This window comes from Ursus americanus, chromosome 6, assembly GCF_024610735.1.
Source record: "Ursus americanus isolate L20-20 chromosome 6, mUrsAme1.1.p, whole genome shotgun sequence".
Classification (NCBI taxonomy): Eukaryota; Metazoa; Chordata; class Mammalia; order Carnivora; family Ursidae; genus Ursus; species Ursus americanus.
Window position 1 is genome coordinate 14,527,040 of NC_142132.1, and position 20,271 is coordinate 14,547,310.

A 20,271-nucleotide genomic window follows, 5' to 3' on the forward strand; every position below is an offset into this window, starting at 1 on the left:
AAACAGAGTAGTGATATTTCGGTCCACATACGTCTTTGAACAAAACCAGTGAACTTGAAGGTCAAAACACATCAGAGTGAGACACATGGGCCTGGGACTGGGTTCCTAGAGTCTCATATTCTTGTCTTCTGAGGGAGCTGATGCCTTGTCACGTGACCTCCGTGTGTGGGCTCCTCAGTTCTGAGTCTTGTGAATTTCCCTGTCTATGGCTTTTCTAGCCATTTCCTTGTAGGGAAGAGAGGGGGCATTCAACTGGGACAGGGAGCCCTGCCAGCTGCTATCTCTCTCTCTCGCTCTAAATCTACATAATGCTCAGGTAGCAGTGGCAATGAATGGATATTTTTGTCATCAGCTCAGATCAAAGTGAGCCTTTCAGAAATCTGGTTTGGGGACTCCCGCACAGAAACTGCCCTGGCTGCCATTTTGTACGTTGTCTTGGCCACGCAAAATAACTGCCTGGAGGTCAGTGGACCCTTCCTGCTCTGCTAAAGACAACTGAAGAATTTTATTCAAACCAACCTCTTGAGTAGAATCATTAGGACTCTTAGGTTTTAGAAAAATAAATAAATACAAGAGAACAGACTGGTCCCATTTGTTTGAGAAGCGCTGGGCGCAGGGTCCTAAAACCCAGCCTCAGGAACCGACTCATCACAAGTAGCCAGAATGCTCCAGTGCTTCCTCTTTGTGGTCATTCAATTTGAATGGACATACACTCTAAGTATATGAACCGTACAACCGGTTTTAAGCGGGGATAAAACCGGCATCATCCCCACCTCCATCCTGAGTGGTACAATCATTTTTTATTTCATTCTGCTTGGCAGTGGCAGCAATTGAATCTCCCAAGGTATGAAATGTTTTCATCAGTAAGGCATTGAAAATATCAGCCTGTTAGAGGGGGGGAGTGGTCCCATGCTTGACTGTGGCCATACTTCAGCTGCACCGGGGCATGAAGTGGTGAAAAGCATTCATTTCATGCAGTGGGAAAATAAGGCCAACTTCAGCTTTAATCTTTACTATGAGGAGTCTCATCCTTGTCGGCGTGTAATGAGTGGATGCTCCCCGTTTAGTTTAAAGTAACAGATCTATATAGAGTTGTTAATTTATAGATAAATATGGGTTTTCTACTATTGATGTTTCTTGATCTGCACAAAGTGGTTATATTAATACTGAAACATTATTAATCAATACTTTGCTCTTTAAAAATACATCAGTAAGACTACCCAATTACCTTTAAGTATATATCAAAGGGCACAAAGCAATCTGATGTATACTCGAAGTCCATTAGAAGCCACCAGACATATTAATTAAAATTTCTAGTTACAATGAGCTTCACAATGTGGACAAAAACTTCTGCTTTTGGTAACCAACAGTTACTGGCTAACTGAATAGCTGAGACGAGCAAATCCATCTCAGGGCATGAACAGGTCTTGGGGATTTTTGCCATAACGAAACCCAGGGACGACTTCCTTTTACTTGAATCCAACACATTAAGGGCTATTACTCAGGACCACGAATTGAAAGATGCAGAGGGCTTCTGTCCGGTGCGTGCTGAAAGGAAGGGTGGAATTCTCCTACTTTGAAATGAAGCATTCCCGAAGTGGTAGTGGTTTTCAGGTAGTACAAGTAAAACCTCACTGGAGATTAAAAACAAAAGAGAACACGAAGATGGGTGACACAGCCCTTTCACGGTCTTGCTGTGCGGCTGGGCATCATTGAACTTGAGCAGTCTGGGTGTGGCAAATGCCCGCAATGAATAATCCCTTTGGCAGCCATTTGTACTGATGGAAGCCTCTGAATTTGTGCTGAGACTAAACAATCTTTTGTTTTGTCATCTCGCAACAATAGTCAGCTTTCCTTTCAAACTTTTTTTTTATATTTATTTATTTATTTAAAAAAATTTTTTTTATTACATTATGTTAGTCACCATAAAGTACATCCCTGGTTTCTGATGCAAGGTTCGATGATTCATTAGTTGCGTATAACACCCAGTGCACCATGCAATATGTGCCCTCCTTACTACCCATCACCAGTCTATCCCAATCCCCCACCCCCCTCTCCTTTGAAGCTCTCAGTTTGTTTCTCAGAGTCCATAGTCTCCCATGCTTCACTCCCCCTTCTGATTACCCCCCTTTCTTTATCCCTTCCTTCCCCTACCGATCTTCCTAGTCCTTTCAAACTTTTGGTGCTCCCTGTCGACAGTCCAGCTACATCTCTTGTCCAAGAAGAACCACTTAACCAAACTTCACCAGACTGGCATCCAGAGCTCACAGACTGTGTCGGAGATCTTAAAAAAAAAAAAAAAAGAAGAAGAAGAAGAAGAGGAGGAGGAAGGAGAGGAAGGAGAAGAAATGAGAAGGTCAAGACTTGTGAATGCTATTCCCCACCCCTTGGCCCCCTGCCCTTGGGTTCTGCACATCTAGTTTCTTACTGCAAGGAGAGAGAGCATCAGCTCTTAGGATCCAGGAATGTGATTTATAGTGTTATGCTCACTAAACAAAACTCGACAAGTAAGACTTGGATGCCCCGAGGAACTTCTGTAATGGTACTAGACTCTAACAGCCTCATACATTTCTAATTACTTCGTCGGAGAGGGGCAGCTTCAGCGCTTGCAAAGGAGGCAGCCAGGAGGGAACACACCTGAGATGCACGTTTCAACATCCCATATATGCGCTGCTCATTTGGGATGTACTCTCCCTGCACCCCCTTGGCGTCTGTCCCTGAGCTATTATCCAGTACTAACCATCCACTGAGACTAGTGTCAGGTGTAACTGATTGTCATTCAACGCAAGTGAAATCTTTAGGTGAGCATTAGTCACTGTTTTAGACACGTTAGCTTCAAGTGGAAGCAGTCAATTATAGACCAGAGGTTTTATGGCTACATTACTACCATCATACTATTAGGTTTGCAACAGTAGCATTCTATTTGATCGATCTGTGCCAAGACATTGATGGATAACTTTGTTCTTCAAATGTCAAATATGTGGGACTTCTGTACTTTATGTATTTACTGACACACTAATCTCCTGTGGATACCTTTTCCCCCTTTACAGTGTTTTGTCTTAGCAGATGCTTGTGATCCCTGTTCTTAGAAGATTGTGTGAGGTTTGTGATCACATTTATAATTTCCTTTCTATTCTCTCTCAAATGCAGAGCACTCCAGAGTTATCGGTACTTTAAAGAAGTCTTTGCCACACTAAGAGGACCTCTCACTGGTATCAAGAAATAGATTTAGACAATTGCTTTCACTTTTCTTTTTAACATGCAGACACTATACTAGAAATGAGTTCCCAATTTTCAGTTTATAGGTTAGACTTCTAAAGCTTTGGTTTTCTGTTATTATACTATTTGACCTATCTTTCTGAAAGACACATTTAATTTTTGCTTCTTTTAACAAATGTATTCCTAAGCCAAACCTCTGAACTGTATAAACCACCACTACAACCCCCAAACATCATTAAATATGGTACCACTTAAAATAGTGAGCAGAACTTCTTATGTGAAATCCTTGAAGGGCTCATAGAAGACTCTAGGAGATGGATTTCCTTTCAGTTAAAACTAATAGCTCTTAAATCTAATATTGAAGACCATCTGTCACCCGTAATAAATAAAATAGAAACTGAGAAAACCTTGTTCCCCACCAAATGGCCAACTGGACTTCCATTTTGTTCTTTTTTGTTTTTCCCAAGAACTTGGGGGGCACTTGCTGGTCTTGGGAATGCCAACTTTCTTATTGAGTCAGACCAGCCTCCATTTCAATCTTTGTGCTTCTACCTTGGGAACCCTAGTTCTACCATATTTTTCACTTTAGGAACTTTCTCAGCTCTCTTGGCTCAGTTCATTAGCTAATGCGACAGGGAAGAGTCTGTCGGATCATTCCTGATGGTGGGGGCAGCTCTAGAAACATCAGGGGAAATTCTCAGGAGACATTATTCTTTTTTTAAGGCCAAAGGTGCAAAGGCTAATACCCGTGTTTGGCAATATTGTAGAAAGAAGGCTAAATCACAAAGATACAAGGTCTGGCTTTGTGTGGTTCTTCTTGTATCATAAAACAGGATTTTTCTGGGGTGCCTGAGTGGCTCAGTCGGGTAAGTGCCTGACTCCTGATTCTGGCTCAGGTCTTGCCCTCAGGGTCTTGAGTCTGGACCCCACGTTGGGTTCCATACTGGGTGCGAAGCCTACTTTAAACAACAGTAACAACAACAACAACAACTAAAAACAAAACAGGATTTTCTGCAATACAGAGCCTCTTCTATCAGTGCAGGGGTATTGGGGACCCAAGTCATCCTCCTATAGGGCAGAAATTCACTGCTGCTCTTCATTCCTCCATCCCTTCCCCACTGAAGGGCAGCATGGCTGGCCGTCCTGAGGCTGGCCTTCCTCATGTCTCTTGTCCCTCAATGCCCTAGGAAAGGGTGACCCTGTACCTCTGGTATATCCAGGGGTGCTGAGAGGGGCATCAACAGCTGGCCTGAGCACCCCCATTTGTGCTGAATGTCATTCTGATCTCTCTAGGCGTGAAGCCGATTAAGATCATCTTGACCCCAGCACTCCCATCCAGCTTCAGCCTCGCCACTGTTTTAAGTGGCCATTTCTCACAAAAACTAGCTGGTGTACAAGTCCAGATCTCTTTTAGGGAAGGTACACTTCGAAGCTTGCTGGAGTTTTGGGATCGGAACACGTGCCTTTTGCCTAACCTAACACCTGTCTTGACTAAGCAAATTGCTAAGTGGAAATATTGGGCTCTGGGAGCTGGGGTTGCTCTCACTGAGCCCAGGCTTCTTAATTTATGTGTGTACATCAGGGAGACAACAACTCCATAGCTGATACACTTGCGTGAGAAACTAAGAGGTTCCAGAAGCAGCCTGAGTGTGCTGGGTCTCCCACCTGCCTCCACCCACCTCGGCAGACTCACAGCATCCCCTGGACAGGAGCCAGGTGGGAGAAAGCCTCCCAGGGAGAGGTGGCTTGGTGCCCATGGAGCAGCACACAGATAGAGCTGTATTTACTTTGCAATTCCTGCAAGAGACAGAGCAGCGGATTAAGTTGCAGAGACACAACGGAGATCCTGAGTAAGGAATTTTAACGTAAAAATGCCAGGGTTTAAACTTAATCCTTGAGCTAACTGGTGTAGTTCTTCAAATGGGGATCTAACAGGAGTTATGCTGAGGCTCAGAAGGGTAAATGTGTGAATGCATTTGGAACCAATTTAAAGCTAGAAATGAAATGAGCAGAACACTTGCCAACATACCATTAAGATAAAACACAGGGGTTCACTGAGGCATGTGGATGGGCGCACACACGCCTGTTCTGCTGTCTGCTTCCTCTGCAGCTCATGGGAGGTGATGGGGGGCGGGGGGGAGGAGGCTTTGTTTTAGCCCACCTTGGAAGTGTCTGTGCTAGGGCCACCCGGCACATCTAGGCTGGGCTTGATTCGGAAGTAACACTGGGAACATGGGCAAAAAAAGCCCTCTTGTCAACAAGATCTTCGTGGAATGAGGCATGAGCCCCAAAGAGCTACCCACTAGAAGGCATCTCTTAGAGACTATATTCCTGAAACTGAGTAGAACCAACCAGAAGGCTGGGATTTACTAGGAACATAAGTGGGGGTACAGATGGGTAGTAAATGTGAAAGGTTTAGCTCACTGAAAGTCCATGAATTCCAAGTCTGATCATCGCAAGTACTTGGGTGCTTTGTGAAAACACAGCTTCTAAGAGGCTGGGACAGAACCCCAGGAATCTATGTTTTGTTTTGTGTTTGTTTTGTAAAATGTGTTCTTTAGGGGTTTCTGATGCCCCCTAGGTTTGGTCACTACTTGAAGGAACCAACTCTTCAAACACTTAAAACCTATTTGCATAAAAGAGAAACAATGTGCTAATCTTAATTAAAATAAGTTGCCTAAGCACCCTTAACCAAACAAAATATTAACCCGGCTTAACATCAGACACCTTCTTGAATGAAGCAAAACATCATTAAAAATGTATATGTATAATCCAGATTCACAGATCTGACTAATGAACACAGACATTCCTTCTCTCCATCACCTCCTGGAATGTGGCTACACTTAATTCTAGACATTCTGCCCTGGCTACTGGCTTTTTCTCTGGAAATGGCCTCGGCTTCTGGCTACTGGCTTTTGAGAAAGCACGCTCTGTAAACTCAAAGTCCTGCCATCATTATTCATGCAGCTTTTGTTTCTCTTCCCCAAAGAAGCAATTGAGCTGTAGCAGATGAGTGATGTTTGCCGGGCTGCAGTGAAGGTAAAAGCCCACTGCAGGTGGAGCGGCTTAATGGGGTATTAATTGGGAAGCAGGTGAAGGCAAATAGGTGGCCCAGCAGGTATGTAAATAGGCTCGTGGGAGGAAAGGCATTGAATTTTATGCTCTTTAACTAAAAATAAAGACCTGATATTTAGCTTATCTTTGCTGAAATCCCGCACTGCGAGGGCCCTGACAACTGCCAACATCCTCAGTGATTCATTATTATCTCAGCATCATTCAGGCTACTTAATAGGATCTTCAGCCTCTTCATTTTTCATTGTTTTAGCTGATGCTTTGGCTTTAGGATGCATATTTTCCCTTCTCTTTGTGGATAGCAGAGGCCAGAACCATTTGTATAGATTGCGTAGTGGAAGGAATATTCGAGCGGTGAGCCTGCCTTCTGGCGGCTTTCTTTAGCTCTAGCTCCTTGGAGAAACAGCAAAGATACAGCATGACTATGGCTAATGAGCCTACCAAGAACGCATACATCTGAACGACGTCCTTCAAAGTAGTCACCTTGAGAAATAAAACACTGATTCCCGTGCTATCATTGGCTCAACACCTTTTCAGGAAGAGCCACTTCACAGATTGTTGTCAGAGATGATTTGTAAGTCCCCGAAGTGAAAAAAAAAAATCCTTACGTATATTTATCACTTGTTTTCTACCCCTGAGCATTGTACAACATTATTGTCTGCAGCATTACCACATTTAGTGCTAAGTGACATCTGGCTTTTCAAATCCATCCCTGATGCTCTTGCTCAGATTATTCCGAAGAACATGCCTCAGGCTCCTAGGGAAGAGTTTCAAGAAATGTCTGGAGTGCTGGCAGCCTCTTTGGGATAAGAGTCCAGCTTCCCAGAGCAATCACTTTGCCTGGCATGCACTTAGAAGTTTCTAAGTTTGAGTATGCCAGTTTAAAAGTTTGGGTGTATTATTTTGAGGCTACCTTGTTATTTAACAGTAACTTAGACAATTTTTGAAAACAAACCATTGTGTATTTCCCTTCTGATTAGTCCTCTCTGAGGTGATATGTTAGTGGAAGAGTGCAGAGGGACCTAGATTCTTTGTTACTTGGTTGGCCCACATTCAGTGTTTTTCTCTGGAGAGAAGTAGCACTGGTTTTGAAGACGTGTTTAGCCTTTTACTATTGAAATGGCTAAATATCAGTGAAGTTTGCACAGCCTAAATATTAGTGGAGCTACAGTTTGTACCCTGTAAAATGAATTAGGTTTACATTATCATGCAGATCTTTTCCTGTAGTTGAAGTACTCATTAATTTTACTGCTAATGAGATGTTAGCAATTAAATACCTTTAATTAATGAAAATCAGACAAAAGCAAAGGGCTGCTGTCTGTGTCTTCATAAACATAAGGAAGATTTTTGTAGATCTCATTGTGAATTTTTTTCTGTAGAGGGACCACAAATCTGAGCTCCTTGGGATCACGTGTTCTGGTCCAGAGAAAGTCATTAAAATAGTTCACTTTTAGAAAATGAAAGGAGTAGGCATTTGGGGGGATGTTATAAAGATTATCTGAGATTGGGAAAAAAATACTCATAACCGGGAGCCAGTCCTACATGTAATAGCAAATTTCATGGTTGAAGATGCAACAGGATTGAGTACAATTAATAGTTCTGAAGCCGTCGTTGAGTTCTGGGGTAGGCCCTGAACACATAATTAGATTATTAAAAATGGCCTGTCTTAGGCCGACTATTACTAAATTGAAATCCAATTATGGCTTTATGATTTTGCTGAAAAATATTTAGCCATTTCGGTCGAGTCCTCAGAGAAGATCATTTCCTCTTTGCATCAGAGTTTGCGCATGTCACAATACATTTTCCAAACAAATCTGACCTCAATTATCTCGGAATCAATCTTACATTAGATAAAATATATTTTAATGAGTGTTTTTATGTGTAATATCATAATTGTGTCTCTCCATACTTGAGGAATTAAAAGATGATGATAGAGGACTTTGCAGAATATCTTTTTAATGAGAGGCATGCATATTTTAGAAATAACGAAATCGTGCCATCTTAATACACGGAAAGCCATTGTGCTCCGATATGTGCCTGAGTATGCTGCAGGACAGACTTGGTTCAGCTTTCAGTAATTGGCATTGGAACTGTAATAAAGCAGTTGTTTGCAGAGAGATGGGCTCAGAAATTTCATGCACTCCTGCAGTGTGGATTTAAATGCTAAGTTAAATATTTATGAACCCGAGATTTTTATAATCGATCATTGTATGATTTATACACCGTAATTATAATTAGGTTGAAAGAGATTTTAAAAAGCCAGTTTCCTGGTAGCCAAGGCCATTAAATAACGTGAAGCTGCCAAAACAAAAATTAGGTGGGAACCCAGCCACCGAGATCTGAGCGCCTGTCCCCATATTCCATGTACAATGAGGCACAGCACCTCACCAGCCATCTCACCTGGGCAACCACTCCTGCGTCACCTGCTATCGTTTTTCATGCCTGTATTTCAAACCTAGTTGAACACAAACAAGAGAAAACTTCAGAGATCCGATGTATAACAAAAGGAAAAGGTGGAGGAGGTTGGAAAGGTTAATTAAAAATGTAATGATCCCATTTGCTGAGACAGCACTATTAATCATCTCGCAGCAGCAAGCATGTGACTCGCGCACCACTTACAGGAGGCATCTGAGTTTTGTAAGGTACGGACGGTGGTGGTGGGCCCCAGGGTGCACATTATGAAAATGGAAGCTCGAAAGGGTGAGCTTGGGGTGAGTGAGCATCGGGTGAGCCCCTGACTTGTGGTTAACATTGGGCACAGTCTTCACCAGACAGAAGAGTTATTTCCAAATTCACAGGTCTTCAGAATAATCCAGTCACTGTGAACCCCAGAGAAAACTTGGGCACAGCAAAAGGTTCATGTAGTCGTGTAACGTAGGAAAAAAAAAACCGAGTGAGGAGGAAATCCATCATCGTGTAATACAGTATGCCTGGAACGGTGTATGAATGACAAAATGGGCTCCAAAGAGCCAACATGTGCGTTTTAAATGTAATTTTTAGCACCCCAGCTGGAAAAGGCCAAGCTCTTGAAGGATCGATTGCAAGGGTCACAACCCGTATGATCGGATTTGCCATCTGCTGCATGTGGATATCAGAAGACTGGACTGCAAATGTAAGCTTCCAGAAAAGCCTCTTCTGCCCCTGTGAAGATCTTGAAGCTTTTGCCCATTTTTTTTATTTGCTGGAATAACACGTCAGAGGGATCCTCTTAGAAGAAGAACACTAGTTACGTTAACATGGTAATTAATCAAGTCAGAAAGAAAGAGGAAATCAGTTGTGAATTCACTTCTGCAGCCTGAAAAGAAAGGCAGAAAGATACCCAGAAACTGGCAGGCATTCATAAACAACATTCTCTCCCCGTGCCTGGTGAACTTTCTGCTTAATAAACCACATCTTCATGCAGGCCGTGCAAATTTTAATATATTTACTGTTTTATTCCACCTCGTAAACTATGGAAATGGATTTCTAGTTGTTTCCATCTGTGTTTCATCCTGAATCATTTTGACTGGTTAGCTAGCTCCAGCATCTGCCAATAGTGGTGGCATTTTCTAAGTGTAAATCTAAGTGTAAGTAATGAGGGGCCGTGGCCATAGTGATAGCCTCTTTGATTTGGGACAGTGTGAGGATTGTACTTGGGATAAAGGCAGTTCCTTGCTCCAAAGGAATTTAGAATGTGAAAGCTTCTTCCGGTGCATAATTCAGGCTTGACACCTCCACATCTCCCAGTGTTGGAGGGATCTTTTACATTTGCTCTGCCTGTAGATCAGGGTTGGAGATGATGGTCCATGTACTTTCTGAAACGGCGAATAGCCGAGAGGCTAGCGTTTTTTGAGTGCTGGTATATTTTTTACATTCTGTCCCCGATCATCAAGTTTTATCCTAAATATTTGATGTCATAATCAGATAAGGCATTTTTAAAATTATAACCATCAAATCAAAGAACCTTGAGGCTTGAAGGGACCTTCGATATATCATCTCCCAAATGGGGGAAACTGAGGTCCACTGGGGGAAAGCTGGCTTGTATGAAGACACACGGATGACTGGACCACATTTAAAATCCCTGATTCCTAATTAATTCATTGTTTTTTCAGCAACACCTGACCCTTTTGTATTCCACGGTGTCTGAGAGCTGGCCCTCCATCACTATGCAGATTATACTTCCCGTGCCCAAGAAAACAGGAAATAAGTCACATCAGATGTGATCACAGCCAAAGAGGCTTAGAATGATGATAGAGAAAAGCAATATGTAACCTGCAAAGTAACAACATGGTTCTATCCAACTTTGAAAGGAAAAGCCGGTTCGATGGCATTCTCTAGAATACAGAACTAGGCTGATGCTGGAGAGGAGCTTCTTAGCCTGCACAACCCATACACATGTGTCCTCCCACAAGAAAAAAGGATTTCTAGTAAACAGCCTTCATTCTGAGAATACTTCCCATTCAGGCAGCATCCCAGACATTCTACCAAGTTAAAGAATGAATAACAGCAGATGGAGGGAGAGATTAGAGATGGAGGGGAGGAGGGGAAAGCAGCATTTTAGTGCCGAGCTCTAAAATGAGCTGTGGAGAGGATGGCACTCAGAGTTATGGCAAAGCTGTCCGGAAGCCTTCCCGCGCCGGCGAGGAGGCGCGTGTGCCCAGACCATAAAACACAGGCGTACTTCTGCTCCTCCCCGCGCTGTGTGAGCTGATGGCGAATTGGGTGTGACTCAAGTGGCCTAAATCGAATCATTCTGCATGTTCCTCCCTCTGCCCTCGAGTCATCAAAGTAGCATTTTTTGCATGCACTTGGCGGGGGGAGGGTGTCTATCAAATAGATACAGGGGATCAGTCTTCTTACCAAGTGAAAACTCAACTCTCGTCTCCGTGTCCTGTGATTTCAGGAGTGTTTAACCAAGAAAGGAGGCTAAGGGGTGCTAACAGTAGCTCTCCATATTCTGTGCATGTTAAAATAAACTTTTTTATTTTAATAGGGTATATATGAATCTGGGGTGTTTTTTTTGTTTTTTTGTTTTGGGTTTTTTTTTTTTTTTGACCAGTTGTATATTAGAACATTTTCAAACATGTGGAAAAAATTTTACAGTTACTCCATCTAGATTCTATCATTAGATTAGAATACAGTTGCTTTGTAAGTATCCATCTGTCCTTCGTTCTTTCCACCTATCAATTAATCTACGTTTTTAACATGTAGTTATCAATATACTTCCCCTACATGCTTTATCATACCTATTAGTAACCAGTTTTTAATATTTGTTGGATTTTTTTCCTTCTGAGGTAAAATTTATATATGTACCAACCTTAAGAGTACCATTCTGTAGGTTTTGACTCAAACTTTTATCAGGATAGAAGTTACCATCACTCCAGAAAGTTCCCTCTTGCCCCTTTGCAACCAATCCCCACCTCCAACCCCTAGAAGCAACCACTCCTCTGATGTTTTTCATCATAAATTAGGTTTGTCTGCTCTAGAACTTCACACATATAGAATCATTCAGTGTGTACTTTTTGTGTAAGACTTTTGTTTTTTTCCTTTAACATAGTATTTTTGAGATGTATCCATGCTATTATGTGTATCTGTAGTTCATCCATTCTTATTTCTGAGTGGTATTCCACTGCATGAATAGACCACAGGCATTTTCCTATTTGTGTAGCCATTTTCCTATTGATGGCTACATGAGCCATTTTTCCAGTTTTTGGTTATTATCAATATAGTGTAATCATCCTCTTACCTGAGTCTTTTTTGGACATATATTCTCATGTCTCTTGGATAAATACCTAGAAGTGGAAATGCTGGGTCATGGGGTAGTGGTATGTTTACTTTTATTAAAGAGCTGCCCAACATTTTCCCAAAGTGATTGGACCATTTTACACTCCCATCAACAACATATGAGATTCCAGGAGCTCCACATTTTTGATGATATTTGGGATTGTCAGACTAATTTTAACCCCTGTGGTGGGTGTATAGAAGCTCCTATTGTGGCTTTCATTTGCATTTATTTCCCTGATAACTAATGATGCCGAACGCTTTTCATGTGCTTATTTGCGATTCATATATCTTCTTTTGTGGAGTGTCTACCCACATATTTGGCCCATTTTTCAATTGGGTTGCTTTTTATTATTGCATTTTGGGTATTCTGCATATGTTCCTTTGTCAGATATGTGTTTTGCAAATATTTTCCTCTAGTATGTGATTTTTTTCCTTTTCATTTCTTATCACTGTCTTTTGATGAGCTGAACTTTTTAATTTTGCTGAAATATAACTTAACAATTTTCTTCTTTTATGTTATGGCTTTCTGTGGTCCTCTCTAAGAAACCTTTGCCTACTTCCAAGATTATCTTTTTTTCTTATAAAAAATTTGTGATTTGGGCTTTTAGGTTTACATCTGTGATCTATCTTATATTAATTTTTATGTATGGTGTGAAGTAGAGGGTTTTGTTATTGTTTTTTACATTGATTTTCAATTATTGTAATACTGTTTGTTGAACAGAACTTCTCTGTTAGATATTTTTTAGTGACTTTGTCAAAAATCAAATGACTATAGATGTGCAGGTGTATTTAAGCCAAGTTCTGTTTTACATTCCATTGTTTGATTTGTCTATGCCTATGCTGTACCACACTGTCTTGATAAATACAGCTTTGTGGTAAATCTTGAAATCAGTATAAAATCCCTCAACTCTGTTGTTCTTCAAATTGCTTTGACTATGCTATGTCCTTTGAATTTCCATATAAATTTTAAAATCCACTTGCCAATGTCCAAAATATTATGATTTGAAGATCATTGATATCTTAACGATATTGAGTTCTCTGATCCATGAACATGGTATGTATTTCCATTTATTTAGGTGTTCCTTAATTTTCTCAGCAATGCTTTTTCATTTTCAGTATAGAGATCTTGCATGTCTTTTGTTAAATTCATTCTTAAGTGCTCCTTTTTTGGTTCTCTTATAAATGGAATAATGTTTTTAATTTTGTTTCCTAAAATTTTGGTAATAGTTTACAAAAATGCAACTGACTATTGTATATTAAATTTTATATCCGTTGACTTTGAATAATACACTTATTGATTCCAGTAGTTGTATTGTAAATTCTTTAGGATTTTCCAAGTCATCTGCAAATAGAAATGTCTTCCTTTCCAATCTCTGTACCTTTTATTTCTTTTCATTGCTTTATTGTAATGGTTAGGACCTCTAGTCCAATGTTGACTACAGGTGTTAAGAATGAATATCTTTCATTTGTTCCTGACTTTTTTGGGGAAAAGTCAATATTTCACTATTAAATATGATTTTTACATGTAGGTTTTTTTATAGATGTCCTTTTTCAGATTAAGAAGGTTCTCTACTATTCTTAGATTGCTGAGCATTTTTTTATTATGGAAGGAGTGCTGAAATTCATTGAATGCTTTTTCTTTGTCCATTATACTCACATGGTTTTCTTCCTGTCTCTTAATATGGTAAATTACATTAATTTTTAAATATTAAACTAGCCTTGCATTTTGGAATAAACCCAAGTTGGTCTTGGTACATTATCCTTTTAACATATTGCTAAATGCTATCTACTGAACTTTTTGAATCTATGTAAGGAATATTAGTCCAAATTTTCTTCTTTGTCTTTGTCAGGTTCTGCTATTTGGGTAAGATGGGCCTCACATATCAAGTTGGAAAAAGTCATGAGAATATTTGGTGTGAATGAGAATCAGGAACAAAAAACAAGTCACACATTGACCTATGAGCTGGACATCAATTCATAGTTTTTTTTTTTTTGCCTCTCTGAATGTTCCAGGTTGTGCATCTATAATTTGTCACAGGCTCTGAAATAATGGTAAAGAGATGGTGCTCTGGCAGGGTAATATATCGATGAGAACAGAATCCGGAAAGTGAGTTTGAGTCACACCAATTGCTAAATGAAGTAAACTTCAAGGAATTGATTTGAACATAAAATGATTCGTTCTATTCCTGCTTTTTATAGAGCTTTTCCTTTGAAATATTGCTTTTCTTTTTGATAACAGTAAGAAGAAAAAAAATAGTTTATGTAGTTTTAACAACTTTAAAAAGGAAGCTGACATTATTATAATAAAGCAGGCATACACTGGACCGATTTTTTTCTTTAGTTTTCTTAAGATATAATTAACATACAGCTCTGAGTAAGTTTGAAATGTATGACATAATGACTTATGTATATTGCAAAATGATGATCACAAGTTTAGTGAACATCTGTTACCTCATATAGATACACACACACAAAAAAAGAAGAAAAATGTCTTTGTGCGTGTGATGAGAACTTTTAGGATTTTCTTTCTTAGCGGTTTTCAAATATAACATAGAACATTGTTAACTATAGTCATCATGTGGTGCATGACATTTTCCATTACATATTTATCTTATAACTGGGAGTTTGTACCTTTTGACCACCTTCATTCAGTTCACCTTCCCCTGCCTCTGATAAATACAAAGTTGATCTTTTTTATCTATGAATTTGGTTTTTTTGGTGGTGTTGTGTGTGTGTGTGTTTGTGTGTGTGTGTGTATGTGTGTTTTAGATGCCACATAAAAGTAAGATCATACTGTATTTGTCTTTGTCTGACTTACTTTACTTAACATGGCAGGATTTCCTTTTTTACAGCTGAATATTATTTCATTGTGTGTATGTACACCACATTTTCTTTATCCATTCATCTATTGACAAACACTTAAGTTGTTTCCCCGTCTTGGCTATTATAAATAACATTGCAGTGAAAATGGGGGTTCAGATAGCTCTTCGACGTAATGATTTGGTTTCCTTCAGATGTATGCCTAGAAGTAGAGTTGCTGGAACACATGATAGTTCTATTTTTAATTTTTCAAGGAAACTCCACACTGTCTTTCGTAATGCTTGTGACAGTTTACAATCCTACCTCCAGTGCCCAGGGTTCCCCTTCCTCTACATCATCACCAGCATTTGTTATTTCTTGTCTTAACGTTAGCCGTCCCAACAGGTGCGCAGTGATACCTCACTGTGGTTTTGCTGTCCATTTCCTTAATGATTAGTGATGCTGAGCATCTTTTCAAGTACCTGTTGGCCATTGGAATAGCTTCTTTGGCAAAATGTCTATTTAGGTTCTTTGCTCATTTTTAAATGGAATTATTATAATTATTTTTTTGCTACTGAGCTGTATGTTATTAATGTTTTTTGGATATGAACCCCCTATCAGATATATGATTTGCAAATCTCTTCTCCCATTTCAGAGCCTGCCTTTTCATGGTATTAATGGTTTCCTTTGCTCTGCAGACTTTTTAGTTTGATGTCATCCCATTTGTTTATTTTTGATGTTGTTGCTTGTATCATCCAAAAATTCATTGCCAAGACCCATGCCAAAGAGTTTCTCTCCAGGCCAATTTTTTTTTTTTTTTTTACTTATATGTTATACAGACTACTTTAAGAGAGCAATAAATTTCCTGGACCTCCTGTGTTGAGTTTTATTATTTTTACTATAATTTTATTTGACACTTATGAACATAGAACTATAAACTTTTATTTTGTAATTTTACACATCTATAAAAATAATACACACAAATTAAATATGAACAGAACTTTGTAAACAATGAAATGCAAGTTAATAGCATTAATTTAATGTACGGGGTAATACCATTTTGTTGAAGCTAAATTGGGGCTTACAATTGGAATATACTCCTGTTTCAGCATCAGTTGCTTTGAGTTGAGCAGGCCTATGTTACTGGGTGTCATGTGATGACTTCATTCTTCTGCCGTTTTCCTCCATTTGAACTTCCGTGAACTGTTTGTCCAATATCATTGGCTCCGTCATTTAAGTATTAAGTGCACCTCTGCACTTCTATTATTTTCTTTTTAGCTAGAGATCATAAATCCCATTCAATACCAGGACAAGTGTAAATGCAGGCGGTAAAGTTATGTACCAATATCTAGCCTTCAGGGCCTAATCCAGATGATCCGGCATTTGGTCATTGGTCATATTAATTTATTTTAGACTCTCATGAAAAATGCATAGTGTAGAAATCTCCTGTGGAACTCTAGACCTTCGAGAATATAAATCACCGTTGCTGATGGGCCCAACAGCTCAACATTAAAAGTCTCAAAAGGGGAAAAGACTGGAAGTATTACCAAGGCCTGTAGGTCCTGGTGGTCCTGTCAGAGCACACGGTGAATATGTCATTTCTTGAGTCTAGAGGAGTTTGAGTGTGAAAACGAGGAGCCAGAGAGAAGCTGGTTTGGGAAGGTCAGGATGGAGAAAATGTACCAGGTGTGCTTGTTAAACCAGCAGGATCTATGTGTAGCCACTGGCTTCTTGTACCACTCACCCAGGAAGGGCTGAATGTCTTGTTTATTGCCTTTCACATTAAATTGTTGGATTCAGATGTCATCGCAGAAACACGAACCTGAGACATAATAGGGTACTGCTGGTGGTGCCAGGGTATAATTTGGTGATTTCAGACCTTTGCATACTAGGCATAAAGCAAGACACACCGTCAGTAAAACAGGGAGTCTTTTTCTTTCCCTGAAATGTAGACTTGTTTTGTGTGCCCTTCACTTATTTACGTTTAAGAAAACAATTGTAGTGAGAACATTTAATATGAGATTTACCCTCTCAACAGATTTTTAAGTGTAGAGTACAGTACTGCTGACTGTAGGCATGATGTTGGACGGCAGATTTCAAGAGCTTACTCATCTTGCGTAACTAAAACTTGATGCCCCTCAGAACAGCAACTCCCCTTTTCCCCCTCCTCCAGCCCCTGGCCATTAACACTGTGCTCTCTCTTTCTCTGACTTTGAGTGTTTTAGGAACCTCCTGTAAGTGGAATCATACAGTAGTTGTTCTCTTTTGACTGGTTAATTTCACTTAGCATAATGTCCTCATGGTTCATCCCTGTTGTCACACCTACAGCAGCGTTTCCTTCTTTGCTTAAGGTTGAATAATATTCCATGTGCCATTTGGATGTACACGAAATGCACACCCTGTCTTTCAGACCCACCCAACCCACTTGGACCCATTCTCCTCTCTTATCAGTTACCTCACCTCTTGTAATTTCATGGCCCCCATTGACTGGGGCACAAAGAGAATGAAAGGGGGTTCCAGAACCAAAGCAGGGGCTAAGGCCTGAGCAGGAACTTCGTGGAAGGGTGGGAGGAGGACAAATCACAGTTGAGTGGGGTTGTCTGCTACCTCTTTGCTGTCTCCAGAGGGTTACTGCTGCACCTAGTGATCAATTTTCCATGGATCACCTTGTAACCTGGCCCTGGAAGATTTTTCCATCACTTCCCTGTGAAAACACCTATGTCATGGTGTCAAGCTACATGTCCCTCGTCTACTCATCTTTTAACTTTGTGGCATTGGGCCTGGTCCTGCCAGTCCGCCTGACTACTGCAGTGGGCCCTGCCTCCCTTATGCCCTCTCTCTAGGCCGCAGAGTGGGCAGCGTGGGAGTGGACAGCCCTGTTTTCTCTGAGCATGAGCACAGAGGGCTTGGGTAGAAGGCAACATATGTTTTGTGAGATTCCTGAGGCCTATGGTTTGTAAGCACATTGACATCCTATCCAGAATCCTAGCTGAATTTTTCTAGTTTGCAGCCTCAATACTCATAGATCCCACATTGTGTATGTGGCAAGTTAAGTGGTAATTGAGGTTTGCAAATTTTCATGTAATTTATTCTGGTTTTCTTCCAATGGCCTGTGAGCTAAAACTTAAACACAGCTTCGTTGTAGTTGCTTCTTCCTGTTTAGAGAGCTGGCATAATATTTTGTCTTCTGGGCTCAAATAACCATGTAATTACTCTGTAATCATATAGTAATTAGCATGTACTATATGCATTTATTACATAATTATATTCCTGGAGGATTGCATGGCAATTAGACTTACATTCAGCATATCATTTTATATACTGTATAATGAACAAGTATGTAATTTGTTGCTTTTTTCTTTTATCCTAATTTTCAGTTTACCAACCAGGAGCTGGAAACTTATTCTCCTGTTGCCTTGTTTATGCATTGTCAGGCAGGTGCCTGAGCTCCTTTGGCTCCTTTGGCCTCAGTACCGCCTAATTATACATCTAAGGGAGCGCTAGGGGCTTGTGGGCTGCCCTGGGCTCCCAGCCTTTGCACTCCTTATACTTTCGACTTGTCATGAACTCATTACCTATTAGCTTCAAAACACAGAGTTGATCAGAGCTCCCAGCATCCACAGGGACATGGCCGGACCTCAGTTAGAACAGAGGGTGTGTGAGCAGCCCGGCAGCCCGCACTGTGATCACGCCTGCCTTTCTCTCCTTTGCAGTGGAACCTGTTCCCAAAGGGAACAACTGCCTGGATGCCGCCAAGGCCTGTAACCTCGACGATACCTGCAAGAAGTACAGGTCCGCCTACATCACCCCGTGCACCACCAGCATGTCCAACGAGGTCTGCAACCGGCGTAAGTGCCACAAGGCTCTGCGGCAGTTCTTCGACAAAGTTCCGGCCAAGCACAGCTACGGGATGCTCTTCTGCTCCTGCCGGGACATCGCGTGCACCGAGCGGAGGCGCCAGACCATCGTGCCCGTGTGCTCCTACGAGGAGAGGGAGAAGCCCAACTGCCTGAACTTGCAGGACTCCTGCAAGACGAATTACATCTGCAGGTAAGCGGGCGCCGGCAGCTGGGTGATAAATGAGCTGGCAAGGAGAACCTTTGCGGCTGCTTCCGTGGCCGAGCTCCTGTTTTCTGAGTTTCTACGGGTGGGTGGGGGCGGGGAGGCAGAGGGGAGGGAAGGTGGTGGAGCGGACTGGCCAGAAACTGAGGTCTGCCCTCGGCCCAGGGTTCTTCTGAAGCTGGTTAGGCTCTTGTGCTGAGGAATGTTCTGGTCTTGAACCCGGGAACGCTTTGAGAGGTGCTTAGTAAGCACAGAGGGTCCCCTGAGGCCAGGTGAGCATGAAGGCTCGTGCCCACTCTGCCAGCCCTGAGCTGCTGCCGGGGATCTCAGGGGGTTAACTCAGTGGGGGGGGGGGGTGCAGATAGGGAGGCTCTTGACTGTCAGGGTCTAAAGACTGGGAGAGACCAGGGAGAGAGACTGGGCTGTGTCCAGCCCTGAAGAGAACTTCCAGAACACCTGAGGCTGTTCGGGCCATTCAGTCATCCATGTGGCTGAGGAAAGTGGGCACCCTCCTGCCCAGCCCTGCTTCTGGATCTCAGCCCCCAGCAGAAGCCCTGCTAAGCCTGTCCCCATTGTTGAAAACAGTGGCTTCCTTTGCCTTTTTGACCATTTAAAAATTTTTATTTTAATGTTTGAAGGAATCCATAAACACATTCTCTGTGTTTAAAAAAAAAAAGGAATATAGAATTAGGTAGCTGCCCCCTTCACTCTGCACACACTTGCCCTCGACTGTCACTGTCAATAATTTGATGTGTGTCCTTCTAAAACTTGGGGTTGAATTCGGTTGCTGGTGGAAGCAAGCAGATTCTGGTAAGCAGAGACCTGAGTCTTTGCAGCCTGAGGCAATGGGCATGCTGCGTTCACACAGGCAGCCTGGACCCCGGCGGGAGGTTCAGCTGGGGCATCATTTTGACAACTGTATTTTGTCCCGGGGAGGGGAGGCAGGAGCCTTCGAACGCCATCTTGGACAAAATCCTAAGCGCTCAATGAATGTTCACAGGTGAACAAGTAGATGAGGGTCTGACTATGTGCTTGTTTGCTTATAGGTTCCCCATTTCTAAAGAGCAGAGAGCAAGGTGGGGGGGGGAAATGTCATACTTTGAAGATTCTGGTGAGCTGAGTTTCTGGTCAGTTTAAATTTTACTCTGATAGAATGGCATCCCATTCTCTCCTTAAACCAGTTCTAGTAGGGACCAAAGAAAATTAAAAGTCCTCATTATTTGTAGAACCCTCTCATGCTGAAGATTTTTCTGGAAGTAATATCCCTCCACTTTTTTTCTAAGTTCTCAGCAGGTGACTTGCTGTATGAGAAAGAGTGTAGGTGAGCAGTCATGCCCTGGGAGGGGTCAGGTGTTC

The 20,271-nt window shown here is 41.5% G+C and overlaps 1 protein-coding gene across 2 annotated transcripts in view; it reads left to right on the forward strand.

Moving 5' to 3' along the window:
- GFRA1 (GDNF family receptor alpha 1) overlaps positions 1–20,271 on the forward strand; it is a 202,705-nt gene that overhangs the window by 122,834 nt on the left and 59,600 nt on the right. For both annotated transcript variants that reach the window (XM_087862668.1, XM_045803223.2), the window contains one exon: positions 18,567–18,903. In XM_087862668.1, the coding sequence (XP_087718794.1) occupies positions 18,567–18,903 (337 nt within the window). The remainder of the gene's footprint in view (positions 1–18,566; positions 18,904–20,271) is intronic.